Source organism: Pinus tabuliformis, chromosome 4_1 (assembly GCF_031772625.1).
Source record: "Pinus tabuliformis cultivar Carrire ecotype Pingquan chromosome 4_1, CPIR1, whole genome shotgun sequence".
NCBI lineage: Eukaryota > Viridiplantae > Streptophyta > Pinopsida > Pinales > Pinaceae > Pinus > Pinus tabuliformis.
In genome coordinates, this window is record NC_142303.1 from 267,182,600 (window position 1) to 267,203,595 (window position 20,996).

The window sequence follows — 20,996 nt, forward strand, 5'->3', positions numbered from 1 at the left end:
AGAATGACCCAACACATCTTTGTATTCCTTAAATTATCTCTTATTATATGTTTGCTTACCCATAAAGGTGGAATAGTGGACGTTGGCTTCCTTTGAAAATGCCCAAATGTTGAATTAATGTTTATATTTTTAAATAGGATTGATCATCAAACATTAGTCTCAACTCCCTCCTATGAAGATGTTTAAAACCTGCCCTTCATCCACCGCATAATCCTCAATTCAATTTCCCACATATTTAACAAACCCACAGATTATTCTTCCAAGTTTTGTCACAGAGAAATAAATATATGGTGACATAAACATGGAACATTAGCTAGTAGTCTTTCATCTCCCTAATTCAGAAGTCTATCCAGAGGTGATGGTTGTTTGTGCTTGCAACTCCATCAATCATGTTAACTCATGGGATTAAGAACTATATTATCTTCCCATACAAAGACTTGTGACAATCATCTTCTTTTATAGGATTCTGTTTACTAAATCTGGAAATGGCTACCCCAGATATTTTTGCAGCCACTCACTAAAGCTGGCTATTTCAAAAATTACTGCTGCAGTGAGACAACACAGTGGTTTGAGCTTCTTAACCTGGACAATCAGGCCTATCTATATATTTGATCAATACCTCAAAACAAGGTCTCAACAACCTCAGATTCTATGAACCAAGTTTCTTCAGAGTGGTGACAAGGGGATCCCTTTGAAGCCAACAATTGCTTTGATACCACAACTCTTAAACCTGGAGATCAACCTCCAGCAAATGGAGAAGAATAATTCACAGCACAAACCTATTCTACATAAATAGGGAATTCAAAACACCCATATCAAAGAAGCACACACAGAGACAAAAGAGTTTTTCTCACTGGGAACAAATGATTGTCCACCTTGTCATTCACTTTTCTTTTATAAAGAAAATACAAATGTAGAAACATTGTTGCCCCTAAAATCATGGATACAATTGGAAAACAGCTCTGATTCTAAAACACAAGAATGTAATCTGCAAATTTCTTTATACTTTCCATAAGAGAATCAGCTAAATATATAGATGATGTAACTGGAAATATCTTAAAACTCCAGGCTATTTTGTACTCTTCTCTTCAATCCCATCAGTGATTTCTTCAGCAGCTAATGGCACAGTTTTAACCTGCTCACAAAAGTAAACATTCACAAAATCACATTAGCTTCTCGCAGTTTTCCCAATCTAGTAATAAGCAGGCCAAGATGACGATAATGCCCACAACGAATCAAGTGTTTCAACAGCACTAACCAGATCTCTGTACTTCAAGGCGTAAAACATCTCTAGATAGCGGCGTGTCTCACGTCTTTCAAGTTTTGATACATACTTCCAAAAGCCATAAACTCCAGCCAGCGTCATTAGTCTCTCGGAATATATCTGCCACGTATACCTGCAAAAGATCCACTCCCAACACCAGACTGAATCATCTATACTACAAAAAATTATAGTCTAATCCTAAAGAGACTGTCACTGCTGTCCCCTCAGCAACGCAACTTACAAAATGCAATGGATAGCATTTGCACTTCAATGTGAAGCGGTGGTAAAACAGACTGTTAACTACCAAATAACAAAACAAACTTGGTTATAAGAAGGAAAGGAAGAGATAAATGCGCCATGAAATCAGACCCTAAACTTACCTTTCATAGATACGCTGTAAACCAGCATTGGAGATCCTGTCCCAGTAACCGGGATCTGTCTTGCACCTGTCAAAAAAGTCAGCAATGCATTCACTTGCATTATCCCCGTGGTAGGGATCAATATGAAATCCAGACACCCCATCCACAATAATTTCAGCGGGACCTCCATTACATGTTGCAAATGTAGGAAGACCGCATGTCATTGCCTCGACAACAGTAAGTCCAAAAGCTTCATATAGTGCAGGCTGAAACATAACCAAGACAGCAAACATTGATGTCAGTGATAGATGCAATCCATTTTTAGAGGAATGATAAATGTAGAACCTTCACCAAGCATAATTAGCATTTGATAGGATCATAGATAAGAAATTGAAAGCCAATTGAACCTTTAGGTGAAGGATCCTAACTTGAAGACAATTAGGAGGAAAAAGCTAACCTGTACAAAGGCACCCTTAGTGTCACAGATGTAGCGGTAAAGTTCACCATTTCGCACTCTATTCTTTTGTGCACATATCCATCGGAACTGACCATTCAGGTTATACTCTTCAATAAGTGTATGCATTTTTTCAATTTCAGCCACTTCTTCTCTATCTTTGGACTTTGATGGGTCAAAATCACCAGCAACCACAACAAGGTTAACCAGCTCCCTCAAGCGTTTGTTCTTTGCAAACCATTCAACCAGTCCTGTCATATTTTTCACCCGGTCGAGTCTTGCCATAGAGAAGATAATAGGTTTTTTATGGTCATTCAAGGCACACCTGAAAACATGGCAGAAGCAGTTATTTTAGCACATGCAAAATTTTTGAGTTAATCAGTTGCCTGTACTCAATCGGTCTCTGATGCTTTCTTTTCCCAATGTGATAAGTCACTGCTCTATGTAAAGATAAAGTTTAACTCCAACTTTGAAGTGATATACTGAGGACTGCAAAGTTTAGAATGTTGGACCTGAAACTTCCTCTTAATACATACTATGGAGCTGTCACATGTAGTGAATGAGAAGAAATAGGAGAAGTAAGAATTTCATAGACATTCTTACTAGCACAGTTTGATTTCAATACACTGAGCGGGCAATAAATTGTGCTCAAAGTAATGCATCCCATGAAGAAAATGAAGGGGATATGAATTATCATCATTGGTTTCACAAATGATCATTTTCAGCTTTCCCAAGACAACGAAGTCACCAAGACTAGAATGAATCTTAAAATCCTGAATCAATATTTAGGAATACATATCAAAGTACCATGTCTAAAAATTAGGTGAAGATTTGCACACATTCACACTACTAAATAGCAGATGTCAAAAAATAGAATAAGAAAGAACTGTCATGGAATGTGTTACTTACATATGTTCAGCTGTCTGTTCAGGATTAAATAATAGTTCCTCAATTGAATCATGTAAAGCAGTAAGGCGATGCTGCTTTTCTGTGTAAGGAAAATAAATCTGCATGTCTGCTCCAGGAGAAACAATGTTGAATTTTGGATCAAAAACATCAATTCCATTAACCACACGGTAGTGACCGGGAAGGGTGAAAGCAGTGTGGCTTTCATACTGTCCAACGGTATCTTTGCTGCAGCAACAAAGTCATATGTTTAAATATATGTACTAAGATATTGGTCACTTCCAATTGGTTCAAAATAAGAAAAAGAAAAAACACACATTTTAGTTTTCACATTTCACATATTCAGAATAAAACCCTGAGAAAGAACATAATAGTTCAGCAGATTCAGAACAAATAAATAAACAGGAGCTTCTAAATGCTGTATAAATGAGGAAAACATCAGACCTTCCTGCAATCTCTTGATATGTGCTAGTGATAATGAAATCTGCATGATTCATTGCCATTATATCTGCAGTAAATTGGCAAGAAAAATGGTATTTTTCTTCAAAATTCTTCCAATATAAGTCTGAATCTGGGTATTTGGTCTTCTCCAAAGCATGGGCTATGTTGCACTGATATGACAAAGAGTATATTTTTAGATTGAAAATTTTAAGGAGAAAACCTCTTCCTTGTCCAGCCGTAGCAGATATACAAAATCACAATGGCAAGTGAAAAAAAACCTGAGTGATTCCTTGTTTATTTGCAATCAAAGATGCGACTAAATTTCCATCACTGTAATTGCCAATGATGAGATCAGCTTGACCTTGTAGCTCCGCATTTATTTCATTTGATACATCCTACAACAACAAGAGAGAAATCTTATGTTAAATGGGATGTAGTGTGCAACCCTTTGCCATTCTGGCACCAAAAAATTGCCAGGCATACCAATAAAATGTAGAAGAACATATTTACGTAATACAAATAGTTCAGCAACAAGGTTATTAATGCTGATCACTCCCACTCAGCAATCCATCGCCTAATACTACTCTTCCCATGTCAGAAGCATTATGCCTAATACTAACACTATCAATTTTCAAAAGCTCGGTAATTGTTTATGCATAGAAGTTGGCATCACCTAAACAAATAGAAGTGCACCCAAAAATTTAGAAAAAAAGGCCTTTTTACTATGCACCATTCTTTACTTAGAATTCTGTAGTAGTTACCTAAGGATGCCTCTTACGCAGGGAAGATAAATACAAGTCCTCATTATAAACCAACAATTTCCCAGCTACAGTAGACCATTAATCCCCTTTTTTCAGCAGTTGCACAGGCAGTCATGACAAGGAGGGGCATGTAACATTCACATGAGAAGCAGTCTTACAAACCAGAACAGTCCATATTTTTAGGATTTGACCTACGAGCAACCAACAAAATAAAACTCTCGGCATGGTGGTCTACATAAATCATCTGGATAAAACCAAGGGAGCATTACCAACTGCAGTAGGGGTTGGAGAGGGCTTTATGTCACCGTGACAATTTTATGCTCCATAAAAGAGACGAAAGTGATAGGGCTAAGGCCGTGGCTCATAACTAGGAAATCATCGGGTAGCCACTTCTTCCAACGGTCAGTAAACCTCCAGTGTAAGTTACCTTATACTTGTGACCTCTGCCAAAATAAGTTCCATATGATATACTCAGGGCACAAAAGCAACAAATATATTTGTCTACGATCATCCGTTTTCTGCATTGTTGGTGTTTCATTTTCATGACAGAAAGTTTACTTTCAATTTTTTCAGTTTATTTTTTCGATTGACTAACAGCATTGTAGAACTTGAATTGCGCTACTGCTGACAGAAAAAAAATATTAATTTCAGTCTTGACAAGTCATCTTTACCTCTGAAAATCTTTCCAAGTAAGGCCACACATCAAATCGAGAAACCCACTTGCGCAAAACTCCTTTGTCTGTTTTGAAGGGCACACGGAGTATCCGTGAATGTTGTGTTCCACTAATTCTTTCAATTCGTTGATTGCATGTTGTGCCATAGGCCTCAGGAATCAGCCGAGTTACCTTGCAACATAATTGAAAAATGTCAAATAAAAAATTAAACAAATATAGGTTTTGCTAAATTGCATTCTAAGAACTTAAGAAACCAGAATAACAGAGAACATTTGAACCCAAACATGGGGACAATTATCACATCCACTGACATGTGGGTGTGACGAGGTACTTCAGTCTACACATGTTTATACATGAAAGATGATCAATTTACAAATGATAGTATTATAATATACAAAAGCACTCATTCATCAAATGCTAGAATTTACATTTTGTAGTGGTAAATGATTTGATCAAACCAGGTCACTGTTAATTTAAATACATTAGACATAATGTGGGTAGTAGAGCAGAGCAGTTTACCACAACAATCTGAGGTGTAATGTCCAATCCCTGTCGTTTTATTCTCAGCAGCATTTCCTTTTCCAAGGCACGAACTTGATCGAGTATATACACAACCTGTGCTCAAATAAGAACATGAAAGTAAACTGTTTTATAATCATGAAAATAAACCTTTTTATGTCTTTTAGGACAAAACAACTAAAAGGATTTCAATCAATACTGTGTAATACTGTTTTTATCTTGAAGCATTGGCTTACATTAAATCGATATAGTGTAGTTATTTTCAATTTCATTGTTAGAAGACAAAGAAAAATTGAAGGACAAGATCAAAATATCATCAAACAATGGAGAAAATATCTCATGGAACGTATATTGCAATTAGAAAAAATATATGTACCTGTCCACCAGTATCTGGCATTCCTAAAACATTTGCTTGCCCAAAATAACCATGAGGTGAAAGAATCACAACATTGAAGACCATAGGAATCCTTCCTAGAAACGTTTCTAAGGTCGATGGATCAGGTGCCTGAAGGATCTCCAAGAGCAAACGAATCATATCCAACACATGTTCTACATTCTCTCCCCATCCTTTTTCCAATCCCATTTCTTGTAGTCTGTCGACACCAGAGTCAAGTAAGAACCAAACAAAGGAATTGCCATTTGTTTTTTCTGCTACAACTATAACCTTTGAATCTACTTTTCTTTCAATTAATTCATTCATCTTGAAATCCATTCTGTCATAAGAAGGTATCAATCAAGTAGGCATTGGGAAACTTGCTAAAAGAGCTATTCACACTTATAAAAAGAAGAACATGTTAGCCTCAAATAAGTCAAACAATTCATACAATATCAATCTTTTTCTTGCTGTAATATCTTGAACATAGAAAAGATATTTGTCATAGAGCAAGTCTTGTAAATTACTTGTGTTCAAATTCCATATATGGTGTATTCAAGGGGAACTTGTTAAGATGTTCCTCTGCCTTTACCAAGGCTGAGCGTAGCTTGGGCAAACTCTGTATCCTCTCATTCAGCATCAACTTCTGCAAGTTAAAATGGCACATGTTATATTTAACCAATTCTCAACATACTACAAATGAGAAAACAAAAAGAGCAGAAACCCAATGATAAACCCTTTTCTAACTAATCGAAAAAAAACACGTCACCTAGCAAAATTTCACATCTTGGAAATTACTCTGCTATGTGCGTAGGCTACAGGTAATATTGTTTGGATTATCTTTATCCCATCCTTAAGGAGTCACATTTAATGGGATGTCCATATATTTACTATGATGCCAAGTTTATCCTAGAATAAATATATAAGGCCAGGTTGACCAGGATATTGTCACCAAATTTCAATAGAAATAAAATGACAATATAGTGGAGGAAGAATCATCTTCATAATTATGTTTCTTCTGTTTTAGATTGATTAGAAATGAGTGTGAAGTAGTTTAATATATAGTTTTCTATAAACAACAGAAGCCAAGCCTAAACAAATGATGAGGCAGTCCTATGAAGTTTTAATCCATTCATATTATATATCTCTAGAACAGCTAAGTCGCCTTTCCTTGCTATTTGATTTAGAGGCATTTGCATACATTACATTGGAATTAAACTATCAAACACAATGATACAATATATGAACCAAGAAAAGCAACTGACCTGGCCTCGGTAGCTGTGTGCTCGAAGGAAATCCAGGAAAGGCTGCATGCTATCTTTATCATGGAATAGTCTTGAGGACAAATGTCGATTCAAAAATTGAACTCCACTACCAATGGAAGATGGCTGTGTTGGGCGAGGAAAGGATGCATTGAAAGGCTCAAGGTCCAGCTCCAATACATAGTTATCCTGGACACTGTGAAATATAAAGGTGTATGATTTCCTTATCCACGTAAAAAGAGGAGTGTATCTGTGTTTGATCTCTAACAATGTGTAGAGAACATGAAAGAGAGTAAAATATGGTTGACTTCAAGGTTTACACCCCCTATACATGCACCTAAAGTAGATATGTGCAGTTGCAACTATCCATTGATAAGGTTTATCATCTCCTTTCTATTTATTTTGAAATGCAGGAAAAAAAATCAAGAAAATTGAAAAAGATAAATAAATAGAGAACGGCTAAAATCTTCAACAAGTAACTTTATGATTCATAGAAGTTATCTAGTTACGAGACTTTCAGTATATCATTAACAACATTTGCATTTATAGCATCTTCCATTTTTAAGTTAAAGGACTATGGGTTCATAATGTAAATAAGTACCTTCCAGTCACAAGGTTTTCCTTGAATTCCAAATATTCAGCTACAGAGAGCTGTTCAACAGCAAGTTCATCAACATTGACGCGAACATATTCCCACACACCAGGCCTTGGCCGTACCGCAAGAACAACCCATGGTGGAAGAATGATGGCCTCCTGCAATATATGGCATATTGTCGTGAGCAACCAATAACTACATACAAATTTATGACAAGTACAACTACACTAGTTTTGAAACCTACAACTCACGGAAATGCAAGAATGTTGAATGCCATTAAAACAATGAAAAAGGTTTGACTATACCTGTGTGGACCTCAACACATCCCCAAATGACCCATCTCGGAGGTTTTGAAGTTCATCATCCTCTCCTAGTATCTCTGCCAGTCCATCTAATAGATGATGAGGGTGCAAAATCGTCTTTCCTTGTGCTACATAGCTGCAACATTAAGCAAAAGAAATCATCATTCAGAAGATCATGGGAATATATAAACATCTTACCATGTTGTATGTTATATAAACTGTCATATGTTGGTTACCTCAATTTAAAGAACATAAACTATTTAGTCCTTTAATCTTTCATAAGTTCTCTTGTCCACTACCAGAAGAGCATGCAGTGAAAAGCTCTTCAATTAAGAATTGAGTTCCTTCAATAAGATAAAAGCAGAAAGTTTTCTCTGACATACTCAAACAATAAAATGTCCATGAGTCTTACAACATTGGCACGATTAACATTTTTCCTCTCAAAATATTGATGGTTCTGCTTCTGTTCTTTAGCTAGCAACAACCATAACTCAAACATAACTCCTGACTTATTAGGTTCCCACACTTTCACTATGACTTGGTGTTCTAGACTCTGCACCTCCCTGTTGTGTAACCTCTGCATGAACATGGTTATAAACACCCTCTTTTAATTTTAGATCTGTCCTCTTTGATAAGGGCCCATTAGTTCACCCATGCATGCGCCTTAGGACAAAGAAGACCCTACCAGGCCCCACTAATATATGCACTAGTCCATTCTCAAATAGCTTCAATAGTGGAGAAACTTAAGGAAGAAATTTACTCTCCTAAAATGCAATTTACAGATTTTGAAATTTACAGTAAGATCACATAAGGAGGTGATAAGTAAAAACTTAAAAAATAAACATTGTTCTTTGCCTTTCTATTCTCTTGGATAGAGTGTGAATGTTGTAGAGAAATGTCTGTCCACTTTTTGGAATTAAGGAGGCAAAAATGAATTCTAGTCAGAGAAGACCTTGACCAGTATCATAAAGATGATATTCTTTTTAATTCTGAAACAGCCCTTACAACAATTCAAACTTGCTAACTATGTGTCAATTGGGTTTAACTCAGGTGGTTGGGAGATATGTTGTTATCCTGCTCACCTGGGTTCAATTCCTACATATGACATGTTGAATTCATAAAGCATATTTTTTATAATGACACAACCCTTGAGGACTTCAACATGTATATTCCTTATATGGAATATAAAGATATTTCTCATGGAAAAAGAACTTGCTAAATATCTGCTTACCCTCCATTATGAACTTCCTCAAATTTTATGGAAATTTCTGCTACATATTCATCATTATATAATATGCGAGCAAAATAAATATTTAACTAACGGCTGCAATTCATTATTTCTAGTTAAAACTACGGCATTACCTCCAAAACAGAGAGATGCACTCTTATCTGAAATCAGTAGCTTTGAGTGCTGTGAAAAAACATGTGTTTTGAGGCAGAACCAGACCAGAATATTGTCCAAAATATGTCTACTTGTGCTATTAGCCTAAAGGAAATATATCGAAGTGCAAATTTCCTAATCTTAAAAACTGTTTTTTCTCATTGACCTGCGGGCTGGATATTATTCTTTTGCTGTGGAACACAGATATGGCCATAGTTGTCAGTTGGGTTCATCTCAGGCAGTTGGGAGGATTGATTTTTATTTTTCTTTTTCTTTTTTTCTTATTTTTTTGTATTATGTGGTTCACGACTCCAAGAGATTGGTGACTGCTACATCCACAGAATATTTGTACCAAGCAGATCCACCAAAAGGGAGATCACATCCTGTTGGCTCAACCATGGAGCCTAACCCCAAGAGTGTCAAGAGAATTGAACCCGTGACTTCTCAATAGCAAAGGTGCTTTAACGACGAGGACTTGATGAATTGAGCTAACCCTTGGGGCTAGTTGGGAGGAATGATTGTTATCTTCCTTACCTAGGTTCAATTCCTGCAAGTCACATGTTGAACTCATAACAAATATATTGTTGTAATAGCTTCGAGTCTTGTTGATTGGACTTGTACCCAGAGATTATGGGCTTTGCCCTAATTTTCATCCTCGAAATGAGGGTAAATACTAGGGGTTTTCCCTAGACTTTGTAACCTTGAAAAATAATATCACCCTAGTTCAAATCTCCATAGTTTCAACATTGTAATTAAATGGTGAAAATTAAATGAGAAATACCTTGGGCCAAACATAAACAAGTTGACCTGATCAGTTCCAGAAGACTCCTGTGATAAAGTCTTCTAAATGGGTGGTAGATGATGTTTCCACTCCATACTTCGTAACCTGGGAAAAAAAACAATCACCCTAGTTCAAAATGATCTCCCTAGTTTCGGTATTGTAATTAAATAGTGAAAATTAAATGAAAAATACCTTGGGCCAAATTTAAACAAGTTGACCTGATTAGTTCTAGAAGACTTCTTTGATAAAGACCTTTCAATGGGCAGTAGATGAAGATGTTCCACTCCATACTGTGGTAGATAAACATGTTACCACCCACATCTCGGAAAGGTTGTCATTCAGAGATGAATTGTTGAGTTATGACAAGAGCTCAAGAGCTTCTAGCCAGACAGGAGAGAGAAGTCTATAGGGAAGGACACCTTGCCATTTGATGATAAACATTTAAAAGGCATCCTTCGATGAGGTTTACGTAATCCACCAAACTCATATAAATAGAATCGAAAATATTAGTCCATCTCCTACGATGAGGACAATATGGAAAATGGAATTTCCCGACTCACTATCATGCTTCTCTCCAAGAAAATCCTTTAGGCAGCTGTCAATCCCAAAAGCCATGCCTGAATAGAGAACTTTGCATGTAATGCCGTCTTCTAGCCCCCATAAAAGGAAGGAACTAAGGCCTGTCCGGGAACAAAAAGGAATGTAACTGCTTTGTATCAAGTATTGTGGAAATTCAAGTAGCCTTCATGAAAACCCCACAATAGAAGGCAAAGGTCCTATCTTATACCTAGCAACAGTGTAAGCCCTGGTGGCTAGACAAGAACAACAGTCTACCTCAATGAGACAGTGTATAGTAAAAATTCGAGAACCCACCAAAGGAAAACGAGATGAAACAAGGATCCTGACAAGTTAAAGCCCGTTCTGCCGACTCCATCGCTCGTAAGGCCCAATCTTACAAATTGGAACCTAATTTCGCCGATATGTGAATCTTATAATCTAATACAGGGGAGGTGATCAATTGCAGTAAAAAATGCCCAACCAAAAATCAGAGTTCATGAGATGGTGGACAGAAGACATTGGGAATGATTACTATTAAGAAGAAATCAGGCCCGGGTTTAGATGACTTTGAACTAGTGGTATCTGCTATGAGACCTCTCCAAGTAACAATATAGAAACAATTAAATCCTAAAGAATATGAACAGCAACCAAGTAAACAGGTTACCGCCCGAGAGGTAGTCCTGTGAAATTTTCCAGAAGTACAACAAAGCAATCATGGTAACTTGACACCGCCGCCACCCCCCCTGTTACACCTAGCAATTGCAGCAGCAGCAATCCTACAAGTGATGATAACAAGTGACTACGCTTATTGAGCACTTTGGGCATAACTATCATAACTGCAGCTACAACCAATGTCAGCAAGGTGAACTAATAATACCATTATCCTGGATAGGGGTCATTTCAGATAAGAACTCTCAACCAAATTCAACATACTAAACCCACTAACCTTACTACACCCAGTAACCTTACACCCTACACCCTTGAACTTCTCATAAACCTAGCATAAAAATACCCAAACACACACACACACAACCCTGAACACCCCTCATGAGACTCCAACTCTTAATACTTAGGCTACACAGTTGGATTAATGCAAGAAAATAATGAAGACTTATACTTATCTCATGGGCATTCTGATAAAATCAATAATCAGGGAAGGAAAACGGGTATTACCTGGAAAGTAGGGAAACTATTTCATTGCGGTGCTCAGAAAGCGTGTCCTGAACCAGCTCTCGAGAGCTCTGAACGCGGGTCAGCCTTGCAATAACCATAGTTGTCTTTGCCTCTGGATGGATACCAATGCCACCAAACTAAAAAGAGATTTAGCTTGCTATTTTCTCTTAAATACTAGCCTATCAGAATTCTGATTGATCCTCTGTTGAAAGAATTCAATTCCTGCACACTGAAATAACAATGGACTCTCCAAACTTCTGAGAAATAAGAAAGCAAAGAATCAGCATACAAAGAGTTTAACAGTAATTGTATCTCACAGAAACAGGTCAGTGAAAAGCGTGGAAGAACAGGATAGGAGCAGGGGATTTATACTGACAGAGCAGATGAGCCTGCACAAGACAGGGTTGCCATGAATACAAGTGGTATTTTTTTTATCTGGCAAGTCTGTCTCTGTGCTTGAAGTTTAAATTTAAAAAATTAGAAAAGACAATGCAGAAGTCAAATCAGGGAAGGGAATCTACTGGGTATCTTCAAGAGTGGTTTCCAAGTCTGGTTTCAACTCCATTCATTGGATGACTTTCTCTGCTCAGCCTAGGGCGGTAAGATTCTCATACGTGGTTATACACGTCGGATTTTCTGCTGGCACAACATAAATTCGTTGCGCCGATGCTGGCTTTGCATTGGCTTGATTTTTCCGAAAAAGCTCTTATGTGACTGGATTTGTGGGTTGATTCACTGTCAGTGTCAGTACAGAAAGTTGTAACAAATTCAGCGCCATTAATGTGCAAGTGGGTCGCTGGATTTAGGGACGTAATTGGGCAGAAGCCCATGGTAATAGGGAAGTTTTGAAAGTTTATTTACAAGGTGAAAATTAATTAGTTTATGAAAAAACAAAAGGGAAAAAATTAATTGGTTTTGGTCTGAATAACATGGGTGAGATTATTTGAAAATGGATTTTAAATACTAAAAATTTTTAAATATGGATAACATGGGTGAGAATTAAAAATTTTAAATATTAAAAGTTTAGAGGTAGGAATTGGTGATGGGAGGAATCGTGTATAATTTTAGTGAAAGTTTAAATAAAGGAGGTTTTTTAATTTTATGGATTTAAGAGATAAATAAATTTATATAAATAAATGGTGTTTAAGAGTAAAGATTATAAATAGTAATTTAATTTTAACAGGTTAATGGTTAGAAATTTAGAGATATTGAGAAAAGTTTATCTTATTGAATTGAGGCTTCTCTGATCTATAATAGTTGTAAGAAGAACTTCGGTTTGTATTGAGGAGGCCAAGGTTGTTGCTAAGGTTGCTCAATTCCATCATCGTAAATTCAGGGAAGCTATTGAGATTTAAAGAAGGCCTAACAATTTCAATAGAGATGACGGCTGGAAAATCAGTAGCTGTTGGATCCCTGCCATGTCGTCTTAGTCTTTCTCCTTCCTCCCCCTTTTTCTCTTTTTGCTAGCTTTCTGTGTTCCCCCTGGAGCCTTCCTCCTAGGGTTGATCCGTTTTGCTCTGTGGTTTTTATTGGTCTTTTTCTTGCCCCTCCCCTTTTTATTTTTTGTGTCGTTCTCTCTATTTTATTTATTTATTTATATACCTTATATATACATATATTTATTTATAATTATTATTATTAGTAGTATTATTCGATATAATTATCTATTTATTATTTTTATTCATTTATTTTATTTAATTTTTCAACTATCTTTTACCTTAGCTTTATTCTCTATTATTATTATTATTATTATTTTATTTTTATTTTTATTTATTTTTTTATTATTTTTTATTTATTTTTTAAACTAACCTTTACTAGCCACATTCTTAATTTATTTCCTAGTTTTAGTTTTTTTTTTTTTTTTTTTTTTCATTTACTTTATTTTTACTTTTATTTTTTTAATTTTTAAACTAACTTTTACCTTTATTAGCTTTATTTTAGTTTTATATATTTATATATTTTTTTTATTTTTATTTATTTGTTTTTCCTCTTTTATTTTGATTTATTATTAATTTTGTCTTTTCAACTAACTTTTACCTTTACTAGCTTTGTTCATTTATTTTATTATTTTTTTCCTTCTTTTATTTATATTTCTCGTTTCTCATTCTAACTAACTATTATCCTATACCCTATGTGTATTGTTATTATAATATTTCTTATAACTTATATTTTGATTATTAAACCTTTTAACTAACTATTAACATTAACACCTATTAATTTTATATTTTTTAAAAGAATGGTCATCGAATATAACTATATTATAAAAATGACTTTTTAACTCTGGTCCCAAAGTCAAAATTAGCGCTTGGTCAAGATAGCTGTTGGGGGGCTATGCTCAGACTATTTAACTTGTATAGCTGGATCTGTTTCTTCCACTTGTCCTGACAATGAACCACACTAGTTGGTTCGAAACGCGTCGACAAAGGTCTTTCCTCATGTGATTTACGCCAAAGTTCTTCTTACAAAAATGTTTATCTTCATTGTTGGTTTGACCATTGAATTATGATAGGTTTTTTCCCGTTATTTAAAAAAAAAATTAAAAGTATAGAGTAAAAGCTTATAGCAGATACTGATTTGAAATTATGATAGGTTTTCCTACTTTAAAAAAAAATGAAAGTCACATTAAATTAGTGTATAAGACCTTATTTGTAAGATAAAAGCTCATTTATGGATAATGATTTGACTATCAAAATTTACAAAAATATATATACTTTACTTTCTCTAAATTTAAATATATAACTTCTTAAAAAAATACATGTTCTTAATCATTAAACTCATTCAAACTCTATAAAGTAAAAATAAAAATAATATTAATAACTTAGAAATTTTCATTTTACATTTAATAAATAAATTCCACTCCACTGATTTAAAAAATGTGATTCTTAATCTTACGATTACAATTAGGTAGACGAATATTTATAAAAGTTCAAAATCTAAGTATTCTAGAGTTAAATATATAATGTATATAGGTATATATAATGTATAAGAGTGAGCTTATTTATAAACTTATCCCTCACAATTATTCTAACCTAATCATTACCTAATCCTTTTGCAATTTACACTTGACTTGAAGAACCTTAAAAAATTGAAGGTGGTTTTAAGTTTCCTTCTCTTGTTTTGTGGTTTCCATGATTTTTAAGCTTTTAAATTTCCTTTCTCTGGTTTTGGGTTACTCAAATTTCTAGGATACATGGTTTCCATGATTTTTAAATATATTTTGTATAGGTTGAGTGTTTTTTTGTTTTTTTACTCAAATTTCTGGGATACGTGGTTTCCAGGAATTTGATACGTGGTTTCCAGTATTTTTAAATATATTTTGTATAGGATGAGTGTTTTTGTTTGTCTGGTTTTTATTTATTAATTTAATTTAATGAAAGTGTGGTTTTGAGGAATTTTTATATATATAGGTGAATTTTAAATATATATTAAGTTGAGAATGGTGATGAAATATTTTTCTAATCAAAAATATATTAAATGGAATATAATATATTTTTTTGAAATATAATTTATCTGGTTTATGAATTAATATATAATATAAATATTATTGAGTTGTAAATTAAATATTTAGATGAAGTAGTATAAATAAATTATAATGTATATATGATGTAATGATGTCATTGATAAAGGTTATTGATTTTATATTTGGAAGTAAGTTAATATTTAGATTAATTTATTTATTTATTTTAATTTATTTTTTATATTTAATAGAAATTTTGTTGAATTGTTTAAGAGGTCTTGGATAGATGGTGATTGGGTGTTTTATTAAGACACTCTTTGATGTGAAGGGTGATATATGGGACATGATGAAGATGTAGTCTTGCCAAACTTACAAAAAAAGAATCCAAAAGTGATATATGGAACATGATGAAGATGTAGTCTTGCCAAACTTACAAAAAAAATTAGAAATTTTGTTGGATTTTTAGTTTCATTTTACTGATAAAAATTTTGTATTCAAATATATATATATGCTCATTTTAAGATTTGTTTTACATATAGATCTCTTATTTTTAAAGTGTTTTTTAAATAATACAAGTTGTTGAAAACCAACATTAAAATTATATATGTTTAGTTTTTTTAAACATGAGCATAATTAAACTTTTGGAATATATTTAAATAGAGTTTAGACTCAAATATATTAAAAATTTGAACTTGCTCTAATTATGATAGATTATCATTCTCCTCTTATAGGTTAATCTCTAAAGAAATTACTGCAACTTAACAATTTATTTTCATAAATCTTAAGAAAAACATAATGATAAGAAAAACATAATGATGGACTTGACTCTGTAAAAAGAGATTTAAGTATATAATATGTATCAATAAGGTAAGCTTAGGTTTAGAATATATATATAAGAGCTTTTAATGCAACAGTGTAACCATCATATTTTAAATAACATTTTCACAACTTTCATTATTATAAAGTTTCATAATATAGGAATTAGAATTTATATTCATAGGGGTTAGAGTATGTACATTTTAGTAGTAAAATTATTGCTAGGTAGGGGATCCCTTGTTTTATAAACTAGTACAACCACATTAAAAATATTAATGTGGTTGATATAGTCAAAGGCTTCATAAATATAACAAAAAAACCTATTGCAACACGAAGATTACCTTATCAATGCACACATTTACCTTATTAACCATGTATAAAAAGGTTATGAGTCAAATTTAACTTGAGAAAAAATAAAGGAATTACACATCTTATTGTAAAATGGACCATTTTGCTAAATAAAATTTGCTTATAGATATACATATGAATGTTATAAATAATAATGAGAAACTTATTAGAATTGGAATAACCTCTAGAAAATTGGTGGGCGAAGAGCCACTTGACACGAATCTAATTTTTAAAATTTATTAAAAGTCAATGCAACCTAACAAACATTGTAACACACTAGAGCGCTTGATAAGCATTCAGACGAAGCATGCGCTAAGCATATTCCCTTGAGAATCAATTTAGGCAGTCAATTAAAAAAATAAAAATAAAAATCAATGATCCTCATGCACCTTAAGTTGAAAGAAGAAGTCTTCAGCAACAAAGGGTCTCATACATCAATTTGATGTTTGACTTGGTTATGACCTTAAACTTACATTACTATTATTATAAAGGAATGATCACTTATATACATAATTAGAATTTCAAATTAAAATGGTCCTAAAATCTTCCTTATCCATTTTCACAATTTTAAATAAACATACTAACATTCATAAACAATTTTTAACCATATTTAACTCACAAACTCCTCATAACCAACAATAATGTTACCATGCTAATATATTTAGCATACAAACCTAAATCTATTTTCATGTTCTTATTGAAAGTTAGCAAATCTCAAACATGATGATGAAATGATGATGTCTTTATGATAGTTTCGAAAACACATCGACTCTAATTTTTCTATGTAATTTCTCAAAAAAATCTTGAGTTAAATCATAAATCACAGAAACATCCAATCTAAAATCTCAAACATATTTACATGTTCTAATTAAAAGACTACTATTGATTACTATTTAAGTCAATTAAGCTATTTCCATGTTCTCATTAAAAGGTTACTATTAAAGTCAATTAGGCTCTACGTTGATTGGTCATAAATTAATGAAGGTTTTAGAATTAATTAATTGGAAAACCTTGGGAGAACACAATTGTCTCTTGCTTTTAAAAAAAGGTCTTAAGTTTCGCATGAATTTGATGGTGGGCTGTCGTTGTTGTCATTTAAAAAAGGTATTTGTGTTTCATTGTTAATGCTCTCCTTGGATTAATTCTTAATATATTTTTAATAACTTTGGAAAGAGTATTTTTAATATTTTTTAATCAAATATTTTATATTATCTATGGATTATGGTTTATTAGTTAATATAACAGTAATATTTTACATTATAAATTAAGATTTAATTCTCTTCTTTAAGAAGATATGTACGTGACCTTTCTTATCATAATCTAATAAGAAATATGTGTATTCACGATGCTTAACATTCAAAATATTTCCATTGAATTAAAATAAATATATGACTTTAAAAACTGATTAACATATGTATTACTTTCAAAATATGATAATATAATTTAGAAAAGTAATATTTATTTTGAATTTTGGAAAATTAATTTAAATTTTGTAAAACGAATAAATAAACTTGATATTTATTTTTTTACTAAATTGATAATAATTTGTAATTATTGTTAATATTTAATTTGTATGAGTTTTATTTGACACTTTTAAATAATGATTGAGAATGTAATGATTCAGCGTGTTAAGTATAAGTAAATCAAAGAGTACTTATATATTCTCTTTGAGACTTATCAAATAATACATTTAACCAATATCTTAAGGTTATCATGAATACTTGAAGGTAGCATATGAAAGTGTGAGACATGAATAATAAAACCTCATATGCATATGTATAAACCAAAGGTGGCCAATATGTTTTCTTTTTGGACGCTTTTTGATACAGTAAGCTCAAAAAAGGAAACAGGACAGACTCATGATAATCAAAAGAAGCAAATGACAGTTTGTTGGGGGAACTGATCTCTTCTCAGGAAGAGAAGTTTTACTTTTTTTGAGTAAATTGTGTGCAAGCAAAACTGTTATAACAGCAATAGAGTTGTGTATGTACATGCAACTTTTTATAGCAATAAAAGGTTAGTTTTTTTCTTTGGAAAAAAAAAAAAAAACCAAAGGTGGCCCTTCAGTTATCTCTTTAATGCTTACTATTTCTTTTTTGGATCACCCCATTGACTATCGGTAAAGCATTTGCTCTTACATTATAGAGGTGAAAGGTTCAAAGCTCTATCCTCCCATGTTAAAGTGGGCATTTGTATTGCATTAATGTATAATTATGGTTCATAGCTTCTTATAAATCAATTAGAATTTACATACCAAAGTATCAAGTGATGTAAATATAAAAGTGAGTAAGCTCGTCCCAAAAAGCACATAGTTGACACATGTAACAAACATGGGTTGATTTTCCATGTAAATGGAAGGATATTATAAAGGCAAAATAAGATTGTAACAATGTCGCGCTTTTACAAGCCATCCGGGTAAATGTGAAGTGGAGTGCCACTATGACATGTCCCCGCCTCCAAACTCCAGTGATGGACGTGGGGGCAACAAACTGAACACATATTGAGATCCCTCAGGGCTATAAGACACTCAGGGTACCAAAGGACCACCCTAGGTGATCAAACCCTGAGTTGGGGCTACTTTTCTCACAAATTAACCCCCAACTGCATGCATGAGAAGGCCTAGGTGTGGATATAGGCCTCTAATCCCATGCACAACACTGCCTCCATGTAGTTATCGCCCAAAATCTCTAGTTCAGAGGGTGTAGTCCCGAGATTTGAGCCACTTTTCCAGGCCAACATCCAGACCACTGCCTAGAACTTCCTGTAACTTCTCAGAATGATAAATGACATAATGGAAAAAAAAATCATACAAAACTCGAACAAGAATTGACCCAGGACATGCCTAGTCCATATTAGACATTTCGTCAAACACATGGCAAATATGTAAGCTATTGTTCATGAATGCATATCTGAGTATAAAACTCTGTACTTTAGCTGAAAATCACCGAGAAGGTCAAGTACTAGCAAAAACACTTGTTATCCCATGCATTCATCAATAATTCATCAACTAATCAAAGCATAACAAGAGTCATAGCTAGAACATGCTATAGAACCATGCTTATAACCAACATATAACCAGAATATTAACCATGACAGAACAACTATCAAATCAACATAATAACAAGTACAAGTGCTTATAAATCACAATAGGAAAATATCTCTTATTAACATATGAAAAAGCCAACCAAGTCAGGGACTTTACCACCCAACCATAGATTGAGCTAAACCAAATATTTCTTTTAGTGAATCACCCCCATGCCATATTCCAAGCATGAATGTGGGATCTCATGGGATAAACCAAGACATAAACAACCAAGGGAATCTAGAAGTTAAGCCATCTCCACCCTCAAACTATTGCGATCTCACCAAAACCAGTAAAGAGATCACAAAACCAAAACAAGCTTGGATGCCTCATAATTCCTTCACCATCCCTTGAGGAATTTTCCTGTCTCTACCCACCTATTGAGGGCTTCCCAGGAAAACCATTTCCACCCCCAACCCTTGGGAATTTTCTTGATATGATCCAGATTTAAACAGGAACGCAACAAATTACAGAGATAACCATAAACACAGAGATGTAGCGGAAATAATACTTCATTTCATTAATGTAAAATACTGAAATATGCTTACAAACAGCAATGGAAATAAACCATCTAGGGCGATGGTAGCTTATCTCTGAGAAGAGATGTGGCGGCTACATGCCTCTGAATTATGTTACAATGAGGCTCGAAGGCCTATTTATTGTTGAGAAACAATGGAAAACCCTTAACATCCCAAAACCTAACCCTAGAAGATGAAACACCAAATTGTGGGCCCCATTTTGGGTAAACTGGTACATCAATTTCCACGGGTCGTAACTTTGGCACCCGATCTCCATTTGACGTGTACAATAGCTCGTTAGAAAGATCTATCCGAGAACTATAACTTTGGGAAGAGCAACATCTAAATTGATGTTGCTCCAGATTTCCCAAAAAACGTCGTTTAGAGCCTCAAAACAGTGCCAAAAGTTCAGGACCCGAAAAACTCCTAAAAATAGTAAATTGTGCTACAATTACGGAAATTGAAAAACTGAAAGAGATAGTCGTGGGGGTCCAAATGGGATAGGTGGGTGGCCACCAACATCCACCTAGATCATTCCTCCCCCCTCAGGAAGCAATGGTCCCCATTGTGTTGAGTTCCTCCATCTGCTAAATTTGGTCCCTGGTGAGCTGTTCTACAATCTCGGATGTGTCCAGTAATGGTGGGAAACATGGTCGCGGGAAGTACACATTGAACACTTGGTGCAGGCGAAGGAATGGAGGAATGTTGTGCTTCAAAGCATTATTTCCCACAACCTTAGTAATGGTGTAAGGACCATGTCGGTGTGGTCGGAGCTTCTGATGGGCTCTTGTAAGGTGTTCTTTCTGCAGATGCAACCAGACTTTGTTTCCCACCTGAAGCTTGTGTGGTACCCCTGTGAGTGAGGAGAAGTTGTTCCTGTGTTCTGTCATGACCGTATTCCTTTGTTGCTACTACTGCGTGGAGGAACCCTTCACGGGGGTCATGGATGTGGTGACGATCTTCCCCTTACTT

At 34.1% G+C, this 20,996-nt stretch overlaps 1 protein-coding gene across 1 annotated transcript; it reads right to left on the bottom strand.

The window, feature by feature from the left end:
- Positions 1-706: 706 nt before the first annotated feature.
- On the bottom strand, positions 707-12,355 carry LOC149175297 (sucrose synthase 2-like). The gene is made up of 15 exons (XM_089419578.1): positions 11,804-12,355; positions 7,914-8,046; positions 7,615-7,766; positions 7,017-7,209; positions 6,279-6,397; positions 5,755-5,971; positions 5,379-5,474; positions 4,857-5,030; positions 3,703-3,819; positions 3,428-3,594; positions 2,987-3,211; positions 2,081-2,402; positions 1,645-1,889; positions 1,259-1,397; positions 707-1,135 (listed from the first exon to the last, which is right to left on the bottom strand). Exons 1-15 carry the CDS (start codon positions 11,899-11,901, stop codon positions 1,070-1,072), a joined length of 2,463 nt encoding a protein of 820 aa, XP_089275704.1. The 5' UTR covers positions 11,902-12,355; the 3' UTR covers positions 707-1,069.
- Between the last annotated feature and the right edge of the window lie 8,641 nt (positions 12,356-20,996).

What these genes read in the sequence shown, in the direction of transcription:
- LOC149175297 (XM_089419578.1), bottom strand. Translation starts at nt 11,901, where the DNA reads ATGGTTATTGCAAGGCTGACCCGCGTTCAGAGCTCTCGAGAGCTGGTT. An exon ending in TATATGGAATTTGAACACAA is followed by an intron (nt 5,972 to 6,278) that starts GTAATTTACAAG and finishes TGGTGTCGACAG; the next exon opens with ACTACAAGAAATGGGATTGG. An exon ending in TGCCAGATACTGGTGGACAG is followed by an intron (nt 5,475 to 5,754) that starts GTACATATATTT and finishes ATTTGAGCACAG; the next exon opens with GTTGTGTATATACTCGATCA.